The 27007-nt window shown below is 40.9% G+C and overlaps 1 protein-coding gene across 2 annotated transcripts in view; it reads right to left on the reverse strand.

The window, feature by feature from the left end:
• The window catches only part of SLC17A8 (solute carrier family 17 member 8), a 49769-nt gene that overhangs the window by 8283 nt on the left and 14479 nt on the right, over positions 1-27007 (reverse strand). The window contains exons 2-9 of one of the 2 annotated variants that reach the window (XM_024751336.1): positions 23302-23554; positions 15522-15640; positions 13608-13722; positions 12099-12186; positions 7115-7201; positions 6617-6756; positions 6335-6484; positions 5223-5355 (exon numbers count right to left, since the gene is read on the reverse strand). In XM_024751336.1, coding sequence (XP_024607104.1) covers positions 5223-5355; positions 6335-6484; positions 6617-6756; positions 7115-7201; positions 12099-12186; positions 13608-13722; positions 15522-15640; positions 23302-23554 — 1085 coding nt within the window. The remainder of the gene's footprint in view (positions 1-5222; positions 5356-6334; positions 6485-6616; positions 6757-7114; positions 7202-12098; positions 12187-13607; positions 13723-15521; positions 15641-23301; positions 23555-27007) is intronic. The other variant, XM_024751337.1, reaches the window with a different exon arrangement.

A 27007-nucleotide genomic window follows, 5' to 3' on the forward strand; every position in this document is an offset into this window, starting at 1 on the left:
TCCATTCTCTAGATTATCTTTCTAAACCACAAATCTGATCAGTTGCCCCTTTGCTTAAAACCCTTGTCAATGGTTACGTATTATGAGTACAATGCTGTATAATAAATCCCTCCTGCGGTTCCAGCTTCATCTTCAGCCATCCTCACCTCCTTGCTCACCACCTGTAGCCCGTTGAAAGCCCCCTGTTGTCACACAGATCTATCTGCTGTTTCCTGATCGCAGCACTGTTTTGTGCCCATAATGTATTTCCACAGACTGTTCCTTCACCTGAGTACTCCCCTCCCACCACTTCTCTTTTCTGGAGAAATCTTACTATTCTTTAAAGTCCAGCTCAAATATTGCTTCCTTTAGGACAACCCTGCCGCTCACCCACCAGTAAAGCTGACATCTCACTCTTACTCATTTTATAGAGCTTTTCAACATTGCCTTGTAGTTTTTCATTTGTATTTCTGCCTCCCTGACAAAACTGTGGTATTATCCAGGGAAGGTACCATATATATAGCACAGAGCCTGGTGAGTATATAGTGGGAACTCAATAAATAATGCTTGATGAATTAATGTGAAGGAAAGAAAGGAAAACCAAGACAAGTTAAAACACAAGCTAAAGCACTTTTTGTAAACCTTGGTAATTTGCTTACCTGTCTGAGTCCATTTCTTCAAAACTATCATAGAAATAGCACAAGCCTCAATAATTGTTTTACTTGGTCATCTAAAGAGGATCAATGCAATTATGGGTGCAGAGGTGCTTTTAAACTGTGGGCTTTACAGACTCACTCATATAGAGAACAAACTAGTGGTTACCAGTGGGTGGGGAGGGAGGGGCAATGTAGGGATGGGGGAATAGAAGGTGCAAACTATTGGGTGTAAGATAGGTTCAAGGACGTATTATACAACAAGGGGAAAGTAGTCAATATTTTGTAACAACTATAAATGGAAAGTAACCTTTAAAAATTGTATGAAAACATTTTTAAATTTTTAATAAATAAATAAAAATTTTAAAAAACTGTGGACTTTATACCATTACTACTTGTTATTAATTTTGTTTCAACAGTTTAAATTATACATAAGGAAAAACTGCTAGTTTTGTGTTTTAGAAGTGGCATGTCTTAAGCAACAAGGCACATGGCTGAAACTTCCTTTAACACTTTCAACAAAGTGGTACCAGAAAGTTAATTCCCCCAAAGAATTAGAATAAAGACACGTGAAGAAGAAAACCTACAAATGATACACTGATTCATCTCTAAGGAAAAAAAAGACCTTTGCCAAATAGTAGACTTTCAAAGAAAGAAAAACCATTTAAGAGCCTAAATGGTTCCTATCTACAGTGAAAATGCTAAAGATAGAACTGTACGTTTCAGGAGCTGAAGGATAAAATTTGAACTTCATGGGTAATCAAGAGATCCTGGAAAGTGAACCTATTCAGAGCTGACAAGAAAAATGGAGCAAGGATTAAAAGGCCTGAGAAATTTTTTCATCTCACCTGAAGTTCACACAGGCAACTGATTCGGCCAGACTAGAATTTTTGACCTCACTCACATTTTCCATGTAATACAGAGGGAGGTATAAGGATTTGACATCTGTCTTTGAGGATCTTGGAAATGTGCCCTGATTCAGAATGAACTAGAATACAGCATCATGTCTTAAGGTGATCTGTTTGCTTTAAATGATTCTAGCAGCAAATACCTCTTGTCTATGGAAAGAAAAGAAGGAGGTGGCAGACTCCACACAATGTGTGATCTTTCTCAGATGAGAAACGTCCTCTGTATTTTGGCTTAGAAAATATGAAACCAACTAAAATTCCCTAGAAGATCATGTAAGTGCTTCATTGTATCCAAATCAATCTGGCTTATTCAGTGATGGCACAAAACTCTGTTTATCTCTAATGCAGCATCTCTGTGTTTAAGCAAGGTGGGATAAGCATGATCTTTTAAAAAATTTTTTCTATGTATATCCCACTGGTTCTGCTATGTCAAAATATAAAATGACATGAATAGACATGTGAAGAGATTTTTTTTCTTTTTAAGATGGGATAGAGGCTGGGGAGATTCTATGAATGCATTCTAGTTTCTGCCAAAAAAAAAAAAAAAAGAAAGAAGAAAAAAAAAGGATTTACTCTCAAGGATTTAAAATATTTGAGAGCTGTCACCACCACCTAAACTACTAATTATGAAGAAACAATGGCAAAGGTGATTGAGGAAAAATTAAATATGAACAAGACATTCCTATGAAAATGTTGTTAGGGTCTTCAAGGCATCTGTCTTTAGAAGAGGTTGTACAGGTAGAGTTTAAACACAGAATTTTCTTTCAAGTTCTAGGTTTAGAAGTTGCATATTTTTGGCCATGGGAAATATGATTGAATAGCATATACTTATTGAATGCTTCCTTTGGAAAATTTCTGTTTTGTCAGTGTCTTGAACACAGGAGAAGAAAAAGGCACTAAAATATGTCAAGGACATTCTGTTTGCTGAACTCATGCTGGGTGCATACATACGTTGTCTCATTTACAATCATAACAATCATCTGAGGTAAATACTATTATTCAGATTTTAAAGAAGAGATAAGTAAGGCTCATGGAATTTAGAAATCCACCCACTCCAGTGTCCACCTCCACTGACACTACTTTAGATCAAGCCAACATCTTCTTTCCATGGAATGACTGAAATAGCCTCTTAGCTAGTTTCCCTTCTTTTACTCTAAGTTCTATTATTTCGATTTGAAAGCGTAAATCAGATCTTGTCCCTTTCCCTCCTTTAAACCCTCCATTTGCTTCCCAGTGCACCTCAAGTAAAACCCAAGCTCCATGTATGTCTGTCTACAAGGCCTCCTGTGATCTGGCCCCAGCTGTGCACTCTGATCCCCTCAATGTCACTCTCCACCTCACTCATCAAGCACCGACCATTCTGACTTTCCTTCCTTCTGTTCTCTAACATGTCACAGCCATGTCTGCCTCAGGGCCTTTGCACATGCTATTCCCTCTGCCTAAAATACTTTCCTGCAAGAGCTGTAATAAGGAAGTACATGATGAGTTGTAAACCAAGTGTATAGACAGAAGGAGCATTCACTGGAGGCTGATGTAGCCTTAACAAAACACAAGTGAAAAGCCTTGAGCTGATGTAGTAGACTGTGTGGGGAGGACTGGGTTGACTGGTGAAGGTGAGCAGAGCTCACAGTAAAGGGAAAGGGCGTGAGCAAAGTCAGAGACAGCAAGATATATTCAGGGCCTGGTATGGAGGGCTATTCAGCTGCAACAGAATCTGATAATTAGAGGAGTGGTACTTTGACTACTATATAAGTTTCTGATTGCTACTATAACAAATGACCACAACCTTAGTGACTTAAGACAGCACAACTTTTTTATCGTACAGTGCTAGAGGTCAGAAGTCTGAAATGGGTCCTACAGAGCTAAAATAGGGGTGTCAGCGAGTTGCATTCCTTTTGGAGGCTCTGGGGAAACTCTCTTCTTACTTTCTGAGCTTCTAGAGTCTGCTTGCATTCCTTGGCTTGTGGCTGCATCATTCCGACCTTTGCCTCCACTGTCACATCTCCATCTCTGACTCTGACCCTCATGCCTCCTCTTATAAGGACCCTTGCAATTATGTTGAGCACACACAGATGATCCAAAATAACCTCTCCATCTCAAGATCCTTAATTTAATCACATCTGCAAAATTCCTTTTACTGTGTAGGGAAACACATTCACTAGTTCTGGGAATTAGGACATAGACATCTTTGATGAGGAAATTATTCTGCCTACCTCAGCCGCCTTGGGGAGGATCGTGAATGCAGTGCCGCAGAGCTTCCCCTCCTGCCCATCAGAGAGCAAGCCCATACCTGCCAACCTTTAAGTTCAAGTCAAGGGTAGGCCCCCAAATCCCTGCTTGGGGCCAGCAGTCAAACTGCTGGGAGCCCAGATGCTGACAAGTTATTCCCAATCTCCCTGATCAGACTTTATTCCTGAGATGCTGTGCGATGAGATCATGCCTGCTGGCTCTTGCATCCCTCCATAGGATCTTCACTTCTAAAAGGCCCTGTCCCATCTAATCTAGTCACAGTGCCCCCATTCCCTCCTTTTCAACTTAATATCCCAGTTATGAACTTTCGCCCATAGATGGCGCTGTCCTCTACCTCCCACCTGCCCACCCTGACCCCCAGTCCCCTGGAGAGATAGCAGCAGTGACTGTAAGCATTGGCAATGAGCTCAGACAGACCTGAGATCTTGCACAGGATCCGCCACTTGAGCAAGTCACTTTATTATACCCCAGTTTCCTCACTGTAAATTGGGTTTAATACATAACAGCACTTGCTCCACAGGGTGGTTATGAGGATTAAATAAAATAATATGTGTAAAGAATTTAGCTTAGTGGCTGGCACAGAAAGTGTTCATTAAATGCTAATTTTAAAAGGAAAACAAAAAAGATAAGGAGAAAGTGGAGGGTTTTAAAAAGGTGAGCTGTCATAAGCATTGTAAGGGTTCGTGTTACTTTTACCTACCTCTTTTGGAAAATCGCCCAACTTATATTTTATCTTTGCAAAATCAAAACATGAAACAGGAACTAAATAACACAAGGAAGAGGATGGTGTGTGTGTATGTATGTGTGTGTGTGTGTGTGTGTGTGTACACCCCATGCACAAGCATATGTTGGGAAAAAAGAAAACTATTCAGAGAAAATACTTTTTTTATGTTTCTTACCAAAACATGTATATATGTAGAAAGGGAAGGGGGAGATAAGGGAATAAACTATAAAAGCAAAGGATTATATATGTGGAAGGATATATGGGAAAGATAAAAAATAAACAGATAGATACCAGGAAATCATGTTGCTTTGGCTTAAGAGTAGATGAAAGAAGCATTTCTGCAGTTGCCAGTGTATATAAGTTGTCATATCTCTCTCTTTTTTAAAACATTTCTTTTCTTTTTCTTCTTCTCTTTTGGCCACGTGGCTTGTGGGATCTTAGTTCCCCAACCAGGGATTGAACCCGGGCCCTTGGTGGTGAGAGCACAGAGTCCTAACCGCTAGGGAATTCCCAAGTTGTCGTATCTCAGGTTGCACAAGTACAGGCTGAATGACCACTAGGCAGGGGTGTGATAGACACTCAACTGGGGGATGGACTTAGGAGCCTTTAAGATCCTGCTCAGTGACATGAACTCCAAAATATGGTCTGCAATTCAGTTTCATCTCATTCTATAAAAGCTGCTTAAGCCACCTATGAAATCCACAGTACCTCCACAGTTCATGATTTTTCTGACAGCAGTTGTGGTCAAAATTTTTCTGCTTCTTAAATGATCAGCCAATTGTCCTCCAATAGGCACAATGATTGTCATAACCATGTGTGGGAGTGCTGACAAGAGACCCACCTGGAATGAAAAGAAGCAATGAGCTATTTTTAGCTACTTCTGAGAGAGGCACTTCCTTAACTCCCTGCCCCAGCCATCCCCACCGCACCCCTCACCATCAGATTTAATCATCTAATTATATGGGACCAAGGTAGGCCTGACTTCTGTAATAAATAAACAATGAATGAATGAATGGTTTTAAGGATAGACCAAATGTCTCCTCCATCAGATCGGAAGCTCCTTGAAGGCAGAGGTGACTTTTATTCATCACAGGCCCCAGCACGCAGCAGAGCGCCAGTACATGGTAGTTAAACGCTTGGCGCAGACTGAGTGGTCTCCAATGGCAGCCACTATGGGCTGTGCTAGCTCTTCCACGGTCACTTCTGACAGTACCTGTAGCCATGCAGACATCTACCTCTACTAGGCTGCTGTTCTTTCCCTTGTGGGAAGGAGGCTTAATTCTTTTATGATGACAGTTTATGTTTTACCATTCACATTCTTCCTCCCTGAAACACAGACAACCTAATGGCAATGGCTGGGGACTTTGAAAAAGTTCTTTCTAAACCATACAAAGCTCTGGCCGTTATCGCTATGACCGTGATCTGCAAAATGAGCTTTAAGGTTCTTACAGCTCCTCACTGAATAATTTACAGGAAAAACAAAAAACAAAACAAAAACCAAAAAAAACCTCTCACCCTTAAATCTTTTGATCCTTGCCTAATATGCAGTCCTTGAGTCAGCTTCAAAAACACTTTGAGATCAGGTATAATACAAATCTTTAAAAGCAGCTTAATACAGCTCTGATCCTTACTAAGAAGAAATTAAATAGCTATGTATACCGTGCATAGAATGCATAACTTGTCTGACCTCCAGGGTATTAGGTGTCACAGAACCGTTATGAATTTTGATCAGCAATTTACTTATTTTATCATGCAAAGATTTTCTCAGTAGAAGCAAGAGATTTAAAGTTCAAGAACATTTGAAGCAACTGTGTGTTTACCTTACTTATTGCAAATCCAAAGACCTCTTCAAAATAAGCAGGCTGACTTATTAACAGCAAGTAAAAGGTCCAGCTTCTGCAAAAATTTGCCACAATGATTGCGTAAACCGGCAACGATGTAAAAAATTTTTTCCATGGTGTATTAAATTTCTAGGGAGTAAAAATACAGTGGGATTTTTAGTGAATATACTGACAGATTATTTTTCTTAGGAGGATAACACAATCACTGAGAGAAATACTCATAAAAAAGAGGCAAGTCTTCATCCATCCGGCTCTACTTACACTGAGACTAACCAAGTTGGCTCCTTCTCCTATACTTGTCTCTATATAGGTCCTTTCCTCATGGGATATTGTTGGGTGAACTGCTGGACACTCATAGGCCTGCAACAGCCAAAACATGTACCAGATAATCCCAAATATACCTGCAGTTGAAAAACAAAAGGCTTGATGATACAGTCTCATTTTCTTCCATCTCTAAATCTGTCAAATTTCAAAGTATTCTCAAACGGCTCTATATTCAGCTAGGAGAAAGTATTTGGTTTATTTTTCCGTTGTTGTTATTATTAACTGGTATTTAAAGAAAGATAATGTTCTGCTCATTAAATTCAACTTTCATATAAACATTAAATGAATCATCGCTAGACAAGTATTCCATTTATACGATAAACTTGTCTTAGTAATCTCTATTTTCATACAGAAAACTCTTAGCCAACCCCATTAGACAGTAAAATACCACCTCTATGAGTCACCCAAGGGAACTCGTGAAATCAAATCACTCACCATAAATATAAAAGACAGAGGCCCATCCCATGTACTGTACCAACACGCCGGCCAGCGGCATGGCAATCACTGCCCCCGCGTAGGAACCTAGAACGGGAAAAGGTTGAGGGAAACTTATCAGTCGTCATGCAAGCCCTTTCAAACCATTTAGAGTTCATGTGGTCGAACTGAGGATGAATCAAACTGTGCAGGAGTCACGAGGAGGAGCAGGCAAACTCCCACTGTGCCCAAAACAGGGCTTCCAGGAGAGAAAGTTCACCAGGATGCCCTTTAACTTCCTCCAGACACCATGGAGGGATCAGACAAAGATGGCTCAGGCACCGTGATTTGGAATTACAAGAGAATGGAATGAAAAGATGAGAAAAATCTAAGAGGATTCTGAAAAATTCAACCAGGCACAACATTGGGTGCAGAAGACAGAAAGTGAAGGAACGTATGTATCTACCTCTCAGGGCTCACAGAGCAGAAGGATTACCACCGTGGTCTTTATTTATTAAAAATTTTTTTTCTTCCAGCTTTATTGAGATATAATTCACCTAGGTCTTTAAAAGAGGGACTTCAAACTATGAAAGGATCATGCTTTTAGAGTCTCGATTTTTTTTTTTTTTTTAATACCAGGAAACAGTTAAATTTCAGGGTGGCAGGATGACCAGGATGGCTTCTGTCTCCATCCACCTCCTAAATATGTACATTTTTTAGTTTCTTACTTTGTAAATAACTAACCTTGTAAATACTTACCTATATGTGGGTGTTTGTCTTGTCTAGACAAGATAGTGAGGGCTAGAGGCAGTGACCTCACCTCCACTACCTCCTGCAGTTCCATGATACCTGCTGGAGAAACGTGAGCCCTGCAAACTCCCAATAAATATTAACTAAATCAAAAAAAATTACTATCTGAAATTCCCTCTGGGTATGAATGAAAAAAAATTCTTGCTTCAGAAAAAGTGAGCCACAAAAGGAAATTCTGTATCCCAGAATCCAATGCCAAGAAAAACCTTCAGGAAATGGGAGCTTGGGGATCTTCCAGAGAAAGAGATTAAATCCCATCTTTCCAAGCTGGGCCCGACTGGTTATGAAAGGCCTGACCTGGAATCCCAAATCTGAACATCTTAATACCTGAAGAAGTCTCTCAGTCTCTCCAAATCATTTTCATTAGGTAGAAGATGGAAGTGAAATCTCTATCTCACAGGGGTGTTTTGAGGAGCAAATAAATTATTAGATGAAGATGCTCTAATTAGTGCTGCAAAAACACCAACTATTACTGCTACTGTCATGTACAGAATGACGGAGCACTTTTTTTTTTTTTTAACCTCAGACTTCCTCAAACCAATAAGGCAAGCATTCCAGGACGTATCATTAGAAAGAAGAGCTGCAGGCCTAATTCCTCTGTGGGTGTGGAGAAGGTGGTCTTCTTTCCTGGACCAAATACCCTGGGAGTGGGGGTGTGGGGCCTCCAGCTTAGATGATGCAAACAGGGAGGGTCGGGGGATAACAATCTATAAGATCCACTGGGTGCTTTCTGTGTGCTCTCTAGTACTGTGCTGAGTATTCTGGACCCCTGATTTTATTGAACCCTTTTTTCAACCTAGTAACATTGGTACCGGTGTCATCCCAATTTTACAAGAAGGGGAGGGGAGGGGAGGTAGATTTCCTGAGGTCACATAGGTGTGAGTGATAGGACCCCAGGTCTGCAGGAATCCAAAGCCTTTAACCTTAACTACTTAATAATTCAGTCCTGCTTCTTCCGCTCAACCATACCCAATAATTCCTCACAGAAAGAAACATTCATTCACTGAGGAAATTTTACAGCTTGAAATTGTCCTTCCCTGTCTTTATTTATTTATTTATTTATGCTTACGCGGGCCTCTTACTGTTGTGGCCTCTCCCGTTGCGGAGCACAGGCTCCGGACGCGCAGGCTCAGCGGCCATGGCTCACGGGCCCAGCCGCTCCGTGGCATGCGGGATCTTCCCAGACCGGGGCACGAACCCGCGTCCCCTGCATTGGCAGGTGGACTCTCAACCACTGCGCCACCAGGGAAGCCCTTCCCTGTCTTTTAGATGAACTCTTCCTCATCCTTCCAGACATGGCTGAATGTAATCTCCTATCACACCCTGAGCACACCCCAACAGGGCTCTCCACCCATATTGCCCTCACTGCACCTTGATGCCTCTGTGTGGTCACCAGGGAGGACAGAGGAGGCTCTCTGATACTTGTTGCTTGGCGTGGAGAGAGGGGAGTGGCTGAACGGGGGATGGGAGAGTCCTCAGTTCTGTCCTCACTCTCCATGGGAATTTATATCTTTTTTTCCCTCCCTGAGCCTCCACTATAAAATAATGGAGGTAGAAAAAGAAATCAGATTTGTGGCTATCAGAGGCAGGGGTGGGGAGATGGGAAATTAGATGAAGGCAGTCAAAAGGTACAAATTTCCAGGTATAAGATAAATAGGTCCTAGGGATGTAACATACAACATGATAAAGATAATTGACACTGCTGTATGTTGTCAAAGAAAGTTAAGAGAGTAAATCCTGAGTTCTCATCACAAGGAAAAAAAATGTTTTTCCTATTTCTTTGATGTTGTATCTGTATGAGAGGATGGACATTCACTAAACCTATGGGGGCAAACATTTCATGATGCATGTAAGTCAAATCATTATGATGAACACCTTAAAATTATGTAGTCTGCATGTCTCTTACAACTCAATAAAAGTAGGGGGAAAAAACCAAAAACAAAAATCTATGTCTTTGAATAAAACCAGTTTTACTTCTAAAAAAAATGAAAATTAATTAAAAATATAAAACAATGGATGGACTAGATGTTTTCTAAAGACCCTTCCAACTCCAATATTTTTGAAGTGTAAGAATCAATTATCCCTAAGCCTGGGTTTACTTCTAATGACATTTTTCCCTTGGCTGTTCTTTGAAACCAAGGCCACACCTTAGCTGGGAAATGTAATAAAGCCTGTGACCTTGATCAGGTAGCTTTCCTTGAGAGCCAAATCATTTCTTTAATTAGCTCTTTTAGGTCTATAAAGACACTAAGAATGGGCAGTAGCTGCTAGTTATTCTTGTTTTGCCGGCAAATCAAAATGAAAAGACTTACAAATAAATCATCCAAAGACAATATCAGGGGACTTCCCTGGTGGCACGGTAGTTAAGAATCCACCTGCCAATGCAGGAGACACGGGTTCGAGCCCTGGTCCAGGAAGATCCCACATGCCACAGAGCAACGAAGCCCGCGAGCCACAACTACTGAGCCTGCGCTCGAGATCCCACAAGCCACAACCACTGAAGCCTGCATGCCACAACTACTGAAGCCTGTGCACCTAGAGCCTGTGCTCTGCAACAAGAGAAGCCACCGCAATGAGAAGCCCGCGCACCACAAAGAAGAGTAGCCCCAGCTCACCGCAACTAGAGAAAGCCTGTGCGCAGCAATGAAGACCCAATGCAGCCAAAAATAAAATAAATAAATTTAAAAAGACAATATCAATAGGTCAAGGTCAGCTGGGGCAGAATCATATTCTTCTAGAGGTGGTATAAGATCAGTAGTGGAGGTAGATATGATCTTGAACTTCAAACAAGAGAACAGAAATAGTTTCTAAGGACAAGAGAGGCTAAAGAAGTAAAGACATCTCTGCTGTGCATGCATTTCCAAACTAGGCACAAAATAGACACTTTGGGTGGATATTTCACACCAGATTCCCTGGGATCCTTTATTACTACTACTACTACTACTTAAGGAGGTAAAGAGAGAGAGACAGAGGGAGAAATAAATAAAGATATTCAGAGAAATAAAGCTTCCTCTTTAGCTAAGAAATACACATTAGCTACGGTTAGGAAAGACACGCTAGCCTGAAAAACTAAGCAGAACTAAATTCTGATCCTAATTCTACGTGGGCCTGTTGTGACTTTCGTGGCCTAAGGCACTTTTGTCTTTCTTGGCCCCTTCTCCCATAAAAAATATTTGAAAATATTGGTGGCAACATGTGCTGTTCTTGTTCAAATGTTAATACCTAGTAGACTCTTCTGAACATTGATTACTCTCAGAGATTCGTAGAGGGGCCAGTCCCAAAGACACGGCTTCAAATGAGGCAACCTTAGCAAGGTGAAGTTTGGAGACCCAGGAATTTAAGTCACATCACTACTTAAGAGCCATTAATTTACTTTCGGGTAAGATGGATGGTGTCCACTTCATTTTTATCTGGAAGATAATGGCGAAAATTGATTAAACAGCTTCTATGACAATGTGTACATAGTAGTGTGTAGTGAGGAAAGCTCTGAATCAAGAACCAGGTGGTCTAGATCCAGCTCCTTAACTTAGTAGCTGTGTGACCTTGGGCAAGTCGTTGGACTTTCGTTTCAGTTCAATGAAACTAAACTTCAAACTTTAGTTTTAATTTCTTCATTTGTGAAAAGGAGTGGGGGCCTTGATGATTCTATTGATATATCTTCTGTTTTCAACTTTGGAAAATATCATTTGTTGGCTAATCCTACAACCACCTCCAACCCCTTCTTTCTCACCTTTGTCTATTAAAGATGCTAGAAAAACTAGGCACTTGCTTTCCTAGCCTCCTCTGCAGTTAGTAAAGTATATGACACAATTAGAACCAAGGAAATATAAATGGAAGGCTGCTAGGGAGTTTGGGAAAGCTTTTGCTTTCCTAGTGAAAGGAACAGACATGGTTAGGACACCTATCCCCACTTCTTTCTGCCTTTAATGTGGACTTGATACCTGGAGCTGTGACAGCCATTTTGTGAACATGAGGAACACGCATGAATGTAAAAAGTTATCACTCTGAGGATAGTGGAGTAAAAAGTCCGAATGTGCGTAGTCCCTGGATAGATCACGGAGCAGCAGGATCAATATTAGCAATGATTTACCTTTGGACTTCTGTTATGTGAAAAAAATGAATTCTATTTAGTAGGGTCTTCACTTGAAGCCAAAGCATTCCTAAATGAAACTTGTTACGGTTCTAATACACTTACCGCAAAAAGACGTTGTGGCCAGTCGGCTTCTCTCCAAAGGCGGTGCCCACTTACTCCACATCCCATGGCAGGCTGGGTAGGTCACACCCTGGCAAAACAGTTGAAAATAGATTATTTGATTCTACTCCAGTTTCTTTCTGTGTTTAAAACAGAGATTTTGCTTCTTTAACACTACAATTCAAAGCCTAATTTACAGATACCAAATGACATGTGTCAGCTATTTTGGTTCATGGCACAGATGCTGAAATTCAAATACTGGTTCAAACGTAAGCACGGTGGGGAATAGGGAAGGAGTCTTTATATTTCATATTATTATAGACTATCAGTGTAGAAAGGGATTTCTACAACCAGCCGGTCCATCCTGTCATTTTCAAGATACAGAACCTGAGGCTCAGAGCCATTAAGTGATTAGATTCTAGTCTTCACGGCTGCTAATATCATGTTCTTTCTACCATGTCGGTATTTTCTGAAGTGTGGTATATGCCCCTCTAGTGGGATTAAAGTTGGATTTAAGGTGCTACAACAACCTACATTTTTTATTATAATTGTTACACATATATTATAACATGCTTTAGAAATAAAATATAACTAGTACATCAAGCCCATGATATCAAAGATATTGTTGCTTATGATAGGTTCTTTTACTTCGTTTTGTTTTGTTTTGAAGTGAATTGATCTAGGGAAAAACTATAGGCAAATAATAGTATAAATCGTAGTGTGGATGTGACAAAAGTGACAAAGGTTAGAGGTGAATGACTGAGTTCGGGAAACATTTCTCTACATCAGGTATTGGCAAACTATAGCCTGATATGGCCCCACCATCTATTTTTGTTCAGCCCTCAAGTAAAGATGGCTTTTACATTTTTAAGTGGGCAGAAAAAAAAAATTGAAAGAAGAAGAATATTTCCTGGCATGTGGTAATCATATGAAATGCAAATATCAGTGTCCAAAATGTTTTACTGGAAAGTAGCCATGCCCACATGTTTACATATTGTCTCTGGCTGCTTTTGCATTACAATGGCAGAGTTGAGTCATTGTGACAGACCATAGTATGGCCAGCACAGTGCAAAATATTTACTTTCTGGCTCTATATTATTCTACCTCCTTCATCAAGTTAAATCTCTGTGTAAGACTACACCCTTGGAAATTTACAGATTTATTAATAAGTCCATTTAAACTGCTTTAGAGCCCTTGCTATGTGAACTGTAAGTCTGGGTCTTTCAGTTTCAAATTTTATTAAATGAAAGGGGGTGGATTATCTCTAAGATCACTCCTGGCTCAACTGAAATTCTGCCCTCTATGAAATGGTCCTTTATTGGGTATAAATTTGGAATCATACAAGGCAGTTTAATTAAAGTATTCATAATTGTAATCACAACCAGAGAGTTCAGATAGCAGCACAAGGTGGAAGATAGGAAAACTGAGTAAAGGAGGTTTTCCTCAAAAGCTGAAATTTCTAGAGGACCATGTTGTCTCCAGCAATATCAAAATGTGTTAAGAATCTCCTACCTCCACTAGACCTTGCAAAATTCTGACACACATGACACATCCGTAATGTACTCTGGCTGCAGAAGGAATGAACATGTTCAAGGTCGATGTTAAGAAGATGGCAGCTCCAAAGACCCTGAGGGACCAAAACACTGTGTTATTGGGCAGGTCCACTGATGGATGTGGCATGTTAGTTAAACAGCAGGAACAAACCTAACAGTTTATGGAAGATCACTATAGAAATTAATGGAAAGAGAAATAGATGTTGTGTTAGGATCTGGTGTGTTCCAAGCTAGACTGTTGGGCCGCTTTGATTCCCAAGTTCCAGTCCCTGGACCAATCATGGGAAGGTTTTGGGCAGTACAGGGATGTCCTGCCCAGATGAGATCCTGAAGCTGGAGATTGACCAGCATGAGGTAAGCTTGCTGGAGACCCACCATTCTTCTTGGTTCTACCCAACTGATCCATTCTGACCATTACCTCACGACTTCTGCACATTTGGGTTGTGTCTCCTGCTTCCCAATTCTGCTCTCACTTTACCAGACAGGGATACTGACTATCTGAGAAGCATGCTGCGTCCTGGGACCAGCCAAGCACAAGACAGGCTGTGTACCTGTCTTAGCCCCCAATTCTCTGCCAAGTGCCGTGTGCCTTCTCCTCCCTGCCTGGACAGGAGTGTCCTGGGAAAGGAGAGCCAGCAGCATTTTCTTCCTTTCTCACACGTGTTAGTGATGCTTCAGCCCTTTTCACATGCTGTGAAATCATTTTATATGTTATTTCTTCTTAGGGCAGAAGTGTAAGTAGTAACCCCAGAGACCATAAGAACTAATATTTTATCACTTTTTAAGAAGAATACAACAGGTAAGTGACAATAAAGAACACAAACTACACAAGAACATAAGTAAATATGAGTCATGCTTATACAAGATGACTTTCAAACTTTTTTGTCCTTGACCCATAAAACAAAATATATTTTATATCGCAACTCAACACACCGATACACACAAATGTAACCGAAACAAGTTTCAAAAACCAATACTTAAATGTGCAATGAGCTAAGATATTTTCTATTCTATTTTATTCTATTTGATTACCTTTTCTCCTATTTCTCCCTCTTTTTTTTAGAAAATGGTCATTGGTAAATCACTATTGATTTTATTACCATCTAATGAGTTCTGTTTTAGAGTTTGAAAAACACTGCTTTATAAAGTATACACTTCACAAAATCCACATATGTAAAGTCAATTACAATTAGAAGAGACTTGGAAATAATTAGTACACTCCTTTTCTGGTACATATACATACTACATCTCCCCCAAGTGGCCATCGTTTCTGCTTGAATACCTTTAGTGACAGAGAACTTACTACTCCTTGAAGCAGCTCATTTTGTCTTGCACCCACTTTTAATTGCTCAAACACCTACCATAGAATCTCAAGGGCATTAAAGACATCTTGCAATCTAGAGACTAGCCCCTCCTACTCACATGACAAAACCTGTATGGAACAGGACGATATTAACATAGTACAGAGAATCACAGAATGTCATTGGTCAAAGGCAACTCAAACACAATCTAATCCATTTCATTTCACAGATGAAGAAACTGAGGCCCAGAGAAAAAAGGAACCCAGTAGAGGTCACCAAGTGAGTTACTTAGGGTCCAGGAACTGTTTCTCCTGACTCGGTTGCAATTGATCTTTTTATTACATAATCATTTAAAGAATTGCAAGATAGATTAGATTAGACAAAAAAGTAAACAAAAAGAGACTCTTAAGAACAGGATCATATAAGGTCAATGTCTGTGAATCACATCTTTAGGAACGGCTTCTATCTTTCATTCTGTACCCCTAAATTGAGAGCCAATTATGCAGATTTTATAAGCGTACAAAGCCATATTATGGTCTGTGCAGCACTCATGTTATATCAATTTATCTTACCTGTTAGCAGCAAACTTATTTGAAATGAAACCACCTGGAATTTGTGTCACAATATAGCCCCAGAAAAAAGATCCATGGATAAGGCCCACCGTCTCTGGATCCCAGTTAAATTGTGCTGTCTGGAAATGAGAAATCAGACACAGTTGTGTTTGGAAGAAAACACTTGACCATAATTATTCACTGATCATCCTACACAATAACCCCATGAGGTCTTTCCTTCCCTCCTTTATTCAAAGAATATTTTATGGAGGGCCTCTTGTGTGCTTGGGATATAGGACAAAACAAAGTCCTGGCTGTCACTGACCTCAGGCTCTAGTGATAGAAAGGAGAGATTATGTACAAATTAAAAAAAAGAAAAAATAGATATACATGTATATGTTCATATATATATGTATATGTGTGTACATATATACATGTATGAGTGTATATATTATGTATATACCTATATGTGTGTGTATACATATATACACACAGAATAACGATGAGTGCTCGAAAGAAAAGAAAACAACTTGCAAAGAAAACAAAAAATAAATTCTAGGTTTATTAGGTTATTTACTAGGTTATTCAGTTACCAGTTTAGTGACAGCACAAAGGGAATGAGAGCCTTAAGTCTCTCGTTTCATAATGAGGATAATAGAACCTATTCTACCTCCCTATAGTATGTGTGGGGGGTAAACATCATAAATATTTCTAGTAGGTTACCCCTCTGCTTAGAGATTTTGCATTTAACACATTAGGATAATGCCTGGAACATAGTGTAGTCCCAATAAATGTTAGCAGCCATTATGGTTGTTCTGATGATGATAATAACAAAATACCCTTCCACAACTCTGAGGTCATTGAAAATGTGACTCTTGAGGGTTAGAGAGCCTTTCCTCACTTTCTTCCCCAGGCATAGTAACTCATCCTTTTCAGACTCCCTACAAATATCCCTCCTCTGAGGAAGCGCCTCAACTGCCCTGAACTGAAGTGGTCATTTTCCTAGGCTTGGTCCACAGACCTCTGTTCTTGCAGCCACGGCACTCACACTGTTCTCAAACTTGCCATTCACGTGTCCACTTCCCACATGGGGTGGCGAGTAACTCTAAGGTGGCAGCCATGTCCTTTTGACTTTATAGCCTTAGTACCTGAAACAAATGCCTGTGATGTAGAAGGGGCAAGTAAAGATTTGCCAAATGAATGAATAAACGAATGGCTTTGTAAAGCATTGATATCAAAATGCAAGATGTTCCTATTATGGAGTAAGGGTTCTTAATTATCAACATACTACATCTCATAAATTTTCTTTTTTAAAAAAATATTTATTTATTTATATATTTATTTAGGCTGCACTGGGTCTTCGTTGCAGCATGCAGGATCTTAGTTGCAGCCTGCAGGCCTCTTAGTTGCAGTATGCGGACTTCTTAGTTGCAGCATGCAAACACTTAGTTGCGGCATGCATGCGGGATCTAGTTCCCTGACCGGGGATCGAACCCAGGCCCCCTGCATTGGGAGTGCGGAGTCTTAACCACTGGACCACCAGGGATGTACCCAACATCTCATAAATTTTCATCACAGTTTATTTTCGTACAAATTGTTATATAATAATTTGCTCATTTATTCAACGTGTACCTCATGCCTCCTGTGTGCCAGGTCAGGTGATAGGCAGTATAAATACAAACTCATACAAGTATTGCCTTTGCCTTGAGGAGATCACAGTCCAGGTAACATTGGCCTGTGCTCTGTACTGTAGTTCCCACTTTGCAGATTAGGAAGTTGAAGCTCAAGAGTAAAATGGGACTAACAATCATTCATTCAAACCAGCTTACCAAATTTTTATTTCATGCTACTTCATGCCACACATTGCTCTAGGCACTGGGGATACAGCAGTGAACAATGACAGCAATTGCTACTTTCACAAAGATGCCAGTGGGGATGGCAGAAAGTATACAAGTGCATACTGTGTTAGATGGTGATCAGTGATAAGAAGAAAAAAATAAAGCAGAGAGGGGGACAGAAATGTTGTGTAGGAGTGAAGTAGGGTGAAATTTTAGATAGAGTGGCCAGGAAAGGCTTCAGTGAGGAGATGATTGTTGAGTAAAGTCCTAAAGGAAGAAAGGGAGCAAGGCATGCTGTTCATTATCTGAAAAGAAAGCTTTCCAGGCAGAGAAATAGCAAGTGCAAAGGTCCTGAGGTAAGGATGCGTCTTGTGTGTTAGAGGAATGGCAAGATGTCAGTAGAGCTAGAGGGTAAACGTGAGGAAGAGGATAATAGGCATTAAAATAAGAGAGGTTCAAATGTTGAACGGCCCTTTAACTCATCATAAGGACCTTGGCTTTTACTCAAAGACAGAGGGAAGCACTGAGTGAAGAGGGACCTGATTTTAAGTCACTTTCCATGTCTTTCCTCTTCTAATCCTTACAACAGGTAGAGGTAACTATTATTATCTCATTTTTTATAGAAGAGGAAATTGAGGCTTAGAGAGATTAATTTACTTGCCCAAGGTCATACCAGCAGTTATAAAGACAGCCAAGACCAAGCCCTCTTACCTACTTGACCCAAAAAAACTGTATTCTTTCCATTGCTGCGGAGACTTGACTTTCTCACTGAGAAGTAGAGACTGGACTTCTTTGCCTTGAGTCACAGAATGTCCCAAGAATCCAAGGATCCAAGACAGAGGGCTCCACTTCAACCAGCAGCTAATTGTCAATCACCTGGTCCCTTGCTCATGTCTTTCTCTCTGACAAGATGGTGCTTCTGTCCATTTGAGAAATGATACCTGAAGAAGAGCACTTGTGCCTGCTGAGAACTGACTTTCATTATCTCTTGAGCCCATTACAATCATAATGGCCTCATGTCTGAACTATTATCATAAGCCAAGCACTGTGTCAGGTACTGTGTTAGGCTGAAAAAAAGGGCCCCAAACGATATATGCACAAAATCCCCAGAATCTATGAATGCTGCCTTATTCGAGAAAAGGGTTTTGCTGATGTGATAAACTCAAGGATCTTGAGATGAGTTTTCCTGGATCATCTAGCTGGGCCCTAAATCCAATGATGTGTCCTTGTAAGAAAAAGGCAGGGGGAGATTTGAGACATAAGAGAAGGTACACAGGAAGAAGGCCATGTGAAGACGGAAGCAGAGATTGGAGTGATGCTGCCACAAGCCAAGGAACGCCTGGAGCCACCAGAAGCTGGAAAAAGCAAGGAAGGATCCTCCCCTAGAGCCTTTGGAGGAAGTGTGGACCTGCTGACACTGATTCGGACTTCTGGTCTCCCCGGATATGAGAGACTAAGTTCCTATTGTTTTAAGCCACCATGTTTGTGGTAATTTGTTACAGCAGCCTTAGGAAAATAATATAGGTATTTAATATATTGGTGCCAGATTATCTCATTTGATCTGTAAAGCAGGCCTTTTATTCCCATTTCACAATAAGGCAATGAGGATTAGCAAAGAATTGCTAGAAATGCCAGTTCCTGGCTCCCTACACATGTTTCCTTCTAAGAGGATTGTCTTCCTCCCCCAGAGCCATGGGCCTCTCCCCTGTGACTGGACACCTGAGTAGAGGGAGCCAAGGCATGGGATGGACTCAGCCCACCTGTCTCTCTCTCTCTCTCTCTCTAATCTGAACCCAGAGATTCTAGTTAGACAATACTGAACACTTGAATTGAAACAAGTCCCACTGGAGTCAGGGCCAAGTAAGTCAGCTCCCCAGCAAGGCAACGGCTCAAAGAACTTCAGCTTTGGAGGGCAGTGAGAAGCCATGGAAAAAGAAAAAAAAAGAACTCCCCTGGTGGTCCAGTGGTTAAGAATCCGCCTTCCAATGCAGGGGACACAGGTTCGATCCCTGGTCGGGGAACTGAGATCCCATGTGCCATGGGGTAACTAAGTCCATGCAACACAACTACTGAGCCCACGTGCTCGGTAACCCACGCGGCAACTAGAGAGAAGCCCGTGAGCCGCAACAAAGAGCCTGTGTGCAGCGACTAAGACCCGACACAGCCAAAAATAAATAAATAAATATTTTTTTAAAAAGGAAAAAACAAAAACAACAGTCCACGGAGAGACCTGGGAGAATGGAGCAGACTCAGAGAGAAGCAGATGCAAGACACTGCACAGCAAGCAAGTTGGAGACTAAGCTAAGGACTTCCTAGTTCCCATGAGGTCCAGCTCCACTCTGCCCTTCCTGGCTCCTTTTCCTCCCCACAGTAGGGTACAGCCTGGATTTTAGTCCCACCTCAGGCTGGGCTCCCCTGTCCAGGGTGCAGACTGCACAAACATACACAGCAGATTTGCTTTCTGCCCTTCACTTTCGTAAGATCCCCTATAGCCCCACTGTAATTTCCTTCCTAACTTCAGCTGGTTTCCCTGCGATTCTATTCTTTGCAACCAGCAATCCCTGACCAAGACAGAAGGGCAGCTTGTTCAAGGTCCCAGAGCTAACAAACAACAGAGTCAAGTGTGAAACCGCGCCTGGCCAATTCCAAAGCCCAATTCTTCTTAACTCTACAGGGCTCGTGATTCATGAGAAGGAGTTTGGGTTTTTCCTGAGGGTAATGGGAACCAATCTCAAAGTTGCTCACACTTTAGTCATTTATTGCTCACCACATGCCAGACACTGTTCTAAGTGATTCACGTGTTTTAAAACTCATAATCATTAAACTAAAAATGATTACTCACACATCAACTAAAACTACCCTTTATACCACTAATAGAATATATGCCATTTATTTGCAAGACCTACCAATTCACACTGCTTACTTCTCTCCCTCTGCTGAAAACGAAGATTTTAAAATATCTCAGTGCAAAATATCTAGTTTTTCTCCCATAAAACCAACCAAACAAATATACCAGCCATTGAGAGCCTTTTGTAATATACTTAGTGAAATCTTTGTCCTCGGGTTGAACATGCTCAGATGATTTCTAAGCTTTGTTCTATTTGGATAACAGAGAAATGGTCTGCTATAAATTGGAACTTCTGAAATGCTACTAAACTCCTAGTTACAAGGCCAGGGAAAATGATGTAAAGCATATTTTAGATCTTAATCAGTTTCTCTGAGACTCCAGAGGGCAAAACCATAGAAACTAGAGAGCACGCACAGCATTGTTCCTTAAGTTTATCAAAATGTCTTTTCCATATACCTCCAAGCAAATTCTGTTGACCTAGGCCTATCTTTTCAGGCAACAAACAACTGCAAACCAGCATATCATTTTGATCCGGGCCTCAGCAGACGAGTTTAATTAGCTGCCCTTGCTCACAAAAGCCTGCCAGAATGCATGTGATACACATCTGCAACCTCACTAATATACATCATTCTTTATTTTTAAAATGCATGACATGCCCCCTCACACCTCTACGGCCCTCCCTCCCCGCCTCAAAATAAACAACCAGGGTATCCTTTTAAAACAGATTCAGCTGTGGCATCAAAAAGAGAATGGTTAGAAGAATCTCCATGGTACCCTTTTCTTCTGGCAGAATAATCTCTTAGCTAAAAAGAAAAAGGGAAAAAAACAATAAACAAAAAACCTGCCGGCCAACTAAAGACTTCTTTTTAATGAATTGAAATCAAATTTTCCCAAACCGGTGCTTGACAGAAACTGTTCCACATAATGCTGGAACAGTTTCTGTCAAGAAACAGATGCGGCATGAAAGAAAGCATTCTGCAATCAAGTCCAGGAAACAATGCACACCACAGCTCCCTCTTGGAGATTCTCATAGGACACAACACAGTAAAGGCTCCCAGTTCACAAGACACCTTCTTCACAGCACAGCCTACAGAACAATGATTTCCAGACACCAGTTTGGAAAATTCTGATCTAAATATTTCCCCAGGGCTCCCCTGGTGGGGCAGTGGTTAAGAATCTGCCTACCAATGCAGGGGACACAGGTTCAAGCCCTGGTCCGGGAAGATCCCACATGCTGCAGAGCAGCTAAGCACATACACTGCAACTACTGAGCGTGCGCTCTAGAGCCCGCGAGCCACAACTACTGAGCCTGTGAGCCACAACTACTGAGCCTGTGTGCCACACTACTGAAGCCCATGCGCCTAGAGACTGTGCTCTGCAACAAGAGAAGCCACCGCAATGAGAAGCCTGCACACTGCAACGAAGAGTAGCCCCCGCTCGCCGCAACTAGAGAAAGCCCGCACACAGCAACAAAGACCCAACACAGCCAAAAATAAATAAAATTTTAAAATAAATAAACAAATAAATGTTTCCCCAAATATGGGCAGGGACCAGAGAACTATTAGATGTCTCTCTGCAAACAGATGGATTTCCACATGCGTCACTCCTGTGTGTGTGTTCAATACAATGAAACACGTATATGTTGGGTATCCACTGGGCATACATTTTCATTTTATTTTCCCATAATTTCAATCCTTCTCTAGGCCTACCATTTAGAAAACAAACCAGATTTTATCTTTCCAGTGATTCATAAAATCAATACTATTTAAGTGACATCAGAGTGTTTAAAGCATTTAAGTGCTTATGACTACAACAGCCTTTGAACTGGGCCTTCTGCTTCCATTCACTCCAGTCCCAATCCACTGGAGATGACTGGCTGGGCAGTGATCATTCTGGAGCATGGATTTGGCCATACCACTTTTTTGCTTAAAGCCCACCCCTATCTCCCCTCATGGCTTACCAGGCTCTGCAAGACCTAACCCCACTTTACTTGCTGCCTCCTTCTCTTGACGCTCGCCCCGTGCTTTACATTTTTACCGGGGTTTCTTAACCTGGAGTCCGTGGATGGAACCATGTGGATCTATGAACTCGAATGGGGAAAAATCAGCATCTTTATTTCCACTAACTAAACTTTAGCATTTCCTGTAATTATGAATGTAGGAAACAAACCCCAGTCATTTATCAGTACCTGTGACTCTGTGACTAGTGGAAATTATAAATATGTTCATATCACATGATGGTTGTTGCCGCTATCTCAAACTATTGCTTCTCCTTCAGACTTCAAAATTACAGTAATTATTAGACCCATTGCTAGAGTTTGTCATCTGACATGTTCATAAAGAAGCCCATATGCTTCTATATCACAAATTCGATTTTTAAATATTTTGGTATCTTTATTTTATTTTATTTTTTTGCTTTATTTATATTTATTTATTTATTTAATTTTGGGCTGCATTGGTTCTTCGTTGCTGCGTGCAGGCTTTTCTCTAGTTGTGGCGAGTGGGGGCTACTCTTCATTGTGATGTGCGGGCTTCTCATTGCGGTGGCTTCTCTTGTTGCACAGCACGGGCTCTATGTGAACGGGCTTCAGTAGTTGTGGCATGCGGGCTCAGTAGTTGTGGCTTGCAGGCTCTAGAGCGCAGGCTCAGTAGTTTTGGCTCAATGGCTTAGTTGCTCCATGGCATGTGGGATCTTCCCAGACCAGGGCTCGAACCCATGTCCCCTGCATTAGCAGGCAGATTCTTAACCACTGTGCCACCAGGGAAGACCGATATCTGTATTTTAAAATGATGGGTTTTGGGCTTCTCTGGTGGCGCAGTTGTTGAGAGTCCACCTGCCGACACAGGGGACACGGGTTCGTGCCCCGGTCCGGGAAGATCCCACATGCCACAGAGCGGCTGGGCCTGTGAGCCATGGCCGCTGAGCCTGCGCGTCCAGAGCCTGTGCTCTGCAACGGGAGAGGCCACAACAGTGAGAGGCCCATATACCGCAAAAAAAAAAAAAAAAACAAATAAAATGATGGGTTTCCTTTATAATCCTATGTGTTTTATTTTAAGAATTTAAAACATTAATACAGCCATGGCTGAAAGAACTCCCACCATAGACAGACACTGACCTGAATTTCCGGTTTTCCATCAACGTATATAGTGTTGTTGTTGACCATTTCCACAATGGCAACTCCAAGGTTGCACCGAATCCCAAAGGAAATGCAGAATCCCAGCCCGCTCATGATGGCAATGATGTAGCGCTTGGGGAGGCCACAGCAGTGGCAGTCACAGAGTGGGGGGCTCTGCTTGGATGTCTGCACTGGCCTTCCTTCTTCATTCAGCTCAATGTTACCTTCTTCCTCACTGGTCCCATCGATTTTCCTACAGTGGAAAAAGAGAGAAAGACCAGGATTACAGAAAAAAACAAAGTGTACTACAAAAAAAGAAAAAGTGTACCAAGAAAGAAAACAGGAAACCCAGAGTAGGATGCAGCCTGCATTTTTTAACATCATCATCATCATTATTACTAAAATAAATTATAATGGCTAAAATTACTGATATTCTGGATATCATATTCCACCCTTATAGGCATTAAGTTGTTTTAATCTCATAACAACCACATGAGGTAGATCGTGTTATCTTGTCCTTTTCTACATGAGGAAGCTAAGTCATCTATGGTGGGATGCAAGCCCAAGTCCAGAGTTTGTGTCCTCAACAATATGCTTGGGACTTCCCTGGTGATGCAGTGGTTAAGAATCCGCCTGCCAATGCAGGGGACATGGGTTCAAGCCCTGGACCTGGAAGATCCCACATGCCATGGAGCAACTAAGCCCGTGTGCCACAACTACTGAGCCTGTGCTCTAGAACCCATGCACCACAACTACTGAGCCTGAATGTCACAACTACTGAAGCCCACGCACCTACAGCCCGTGCTCAGCAACAAAGAGAAGCCACCACATTGAGAAGCTCGTGCACCACAACGAAGAGTAGCCCTCACTCACCACAACTAGAGAAAGCCCATGCACAGCAACGAAGACCCAACCCAGCCAAAAATAAATAAATAAAATAAATAAATTTATTAAAAAATATATATATGCTTTACTGAACTTCCTGCTGAAAGAGTATCCATAGACTTCATCCACATTGCATGACCCAGCTAACTATTATGTTTGACCTTAATTTTAATGTCACTTGAAGCTTTCTAAAAAGATATACAGTAGAAAATTAATGCAGATGTTTTTCTTTCTTCCTCTTTTTCTAAGTCTTAATAAAATACTAGATGGAGGTAGGGAGACACATTTTCTATCACAGCACACAACAAACTGGTTGTGTATCCTTTCTTCCTTGGGTGGTTCTTCTAAGGAGGTGATTCTCTGACAATTTTTAACCAGATGGTAGGATTTCTCACTGAGTTCTATAAATTCAGATTATGGTATATCTATTACAGTAAATTTACTCTCTTCTTTAAAGAAAAGAGTAATTGGGCAAACTGAACACAATCTGTCAATTATAACAGGAGCTGTATGCATCCTCTCACATATTGTAACCCTTCTGAGGATGCCCAATTAAGTTCCAAGTCTTTGTAAAAATAAGCAAAGCTTATACATTTTCCTGAGCATCATATTCACTAATCGCTAATACAGACCAGACTGAAACACAAATAATTTGCCCACCAATTCACAGAAGAGATAATCTTGGTAGCTTTTTATGACTCAAGCAAATGAGGTTAAAGCACATGTAGAGAGAAGCAAATGTACTGGATTTAATCCAGTTCATCAAATATTTATTGAGTGCCAACTGTGTGTCAGGCACTGTGCTGAACGTTAGGGAACAATAAAGAAGGGGACATGGTCTCTGCCCTTCTTCAGTTCTTAGGCTGTTTGGAAAGAAAGACACATACACAAGCAGCTATAATTGCTGGATGATGTAGGTTTTGTTGAAATCAAGGTGAAGAGCAATAGTAAAACAGGAAAAGAGCTTTCATTTTCAATGTGTGAGCTCAGAGTGGTAGCTTAATAAATGTGCAGGAATATGGAAGTAATCAGAAGAGAACTTCAGCAACCTCCCTGTGTACCTATCTACCTACCTGTATTTATGCTAATTTGTTCTTCCTTTGTTCTATGGTTGTCCATGCTTCTAGCTAAGGCCAACCTCTCTCCCTGGGCACTAGATCTCATTGCCTCTCATCTACTCAAGGAAATTCCTACCTCATACTTAATCAATTATTTTTCCTCTCTACTAGATCATTATTATTGTCTACAAATATGCTCTTATTTGTCCCACATTAAAATTTGAAGTAAAAACACTTTCTCTTCCCGCTACTCCCCTATTTCTCACCTTCCTTTTATAAAAAAAAAAACAACTTGGAAGTCACTGTCTTCACTTCCCTTTGTCCCATTCTCTCTTGGACCCACTCCAACCAGGTATCCCCCAACCTGTCCACCAAAACTGTTCTTCTTAAGGTCATCAATGCCCTCTACGTGGCTCAACCCAAAGGCTATTTTCAGTCCTCATCTATTCAACCTATCAGCATCACTTGACACTACTGATTATTCTTTCTTCCTTGACTACTTTGTTTCCTTCACAGAAACCACACTCACTTGGTGTTCCTCCTAATTCCCTGACCACTCCTTCTGTTTTATCCCTTAAGCTGATTCCCTACTTCCTCAACCTGTAAACACTTGGATACCCAGGACTCAGTTCATAGATCTCTTTTGTTTTCTATCTATACTTTCTGCCTCTGGGCTACAGATACCATGCATATGCTGACAGATCCCAATTTTCATATCTAGACTTATTTGACATCTTCTTGGACACACGATCAGCATCTCAAACTTAACATATCCAAACTGAGTTCCCCTAAAAGAAATTAATTCCTGAAGTCTTTCCCATCCCAGGTAATGACAAGTTTGTTCCTTTGGTTGCTCAGGCAAAAAACTTGGTGACATCCTGGATGCATTTCTTCTCCAATCTATGTCCAGTCTAGGAACCAGTGTCCCTTAGCTTTAATTTTTACTCTTCTTTTTACTTAGCTGTGTGACTTTGGTCTAGTTAACCTCTCTGGGCTTCAGTTTTCTCATCTGTAACCTGAGAATTATAATAATAGTTTCTTCTTCATGGGATTGTTCTTAGGATTGCCATAAGTGAATTATTATATTAGATCATTTAGAACAGAACTTGACACATGTGAAAACCCAATATATGCCAGCTATTTTTATTACATTAATCCTCATAACCATTCAATGAGTCCACTCTGCTGGGCTGAGCATTAATGCCATTTATTGTCATTTATATTGATGTCTAAGAGTTATTTGGATCATAAAACTGTTTATAATGTGCAGCCCCAGTGGTCATCACGAATTTCTGGCATCAGAACATATATAATTTGAATAGCATGGAAAACTGATGATCTAATATTGATACATTATTATAATAATATTAATATTCACTAGAACATGGATAATATATAACAACTACACTAATGTTTGTATGAAGAAAATTCAGTTCTTTCCCTCTGCCCTTTCCTCTCCCTACACTTTCATATAATGATCTTATTCTATGGTTAGAACAGCTCAGTGAGACAGGAAATCTAATGCTTCCATTTGACACAAATTATAACTGTAGTTCAGAAAGCAAGAGTGGATTGGCCAAGACCACAGAGCCAGTAAAGGGTAGGGGCAAGATGTGAAGCCTTTCTCCTGCCTTTCCAGCCAAGTTCCCTTTCATGTGAGTTTCCCAGCTCACCAGGCTGTGTTCTGTCTCCGTGATCTTCCTGAGTCACCTTGTCATCTCTTACTTTGTAGCCCAGTCACCATGGATGACCCAGTAGAGGAG

This window comes from Neophocaena asiaeorientalis, unplaced genomic scaffold (genome assembly GCF_003031525.2).
Source record: "Neophocaena asiaeorientalis asiaeorientalis breed wild unplaced genomic scaffold, Neophocaena_asiaeorientalis_V1.1 scaffold318, whole genome shotgun sequence".
Lineage (NCBI taxonomy): Eukaryota > Metazoa > Chordata > Mammalia > Artiodactyla > Phocoenidae > Neophocaena > Neophocaena asiaeorientalis.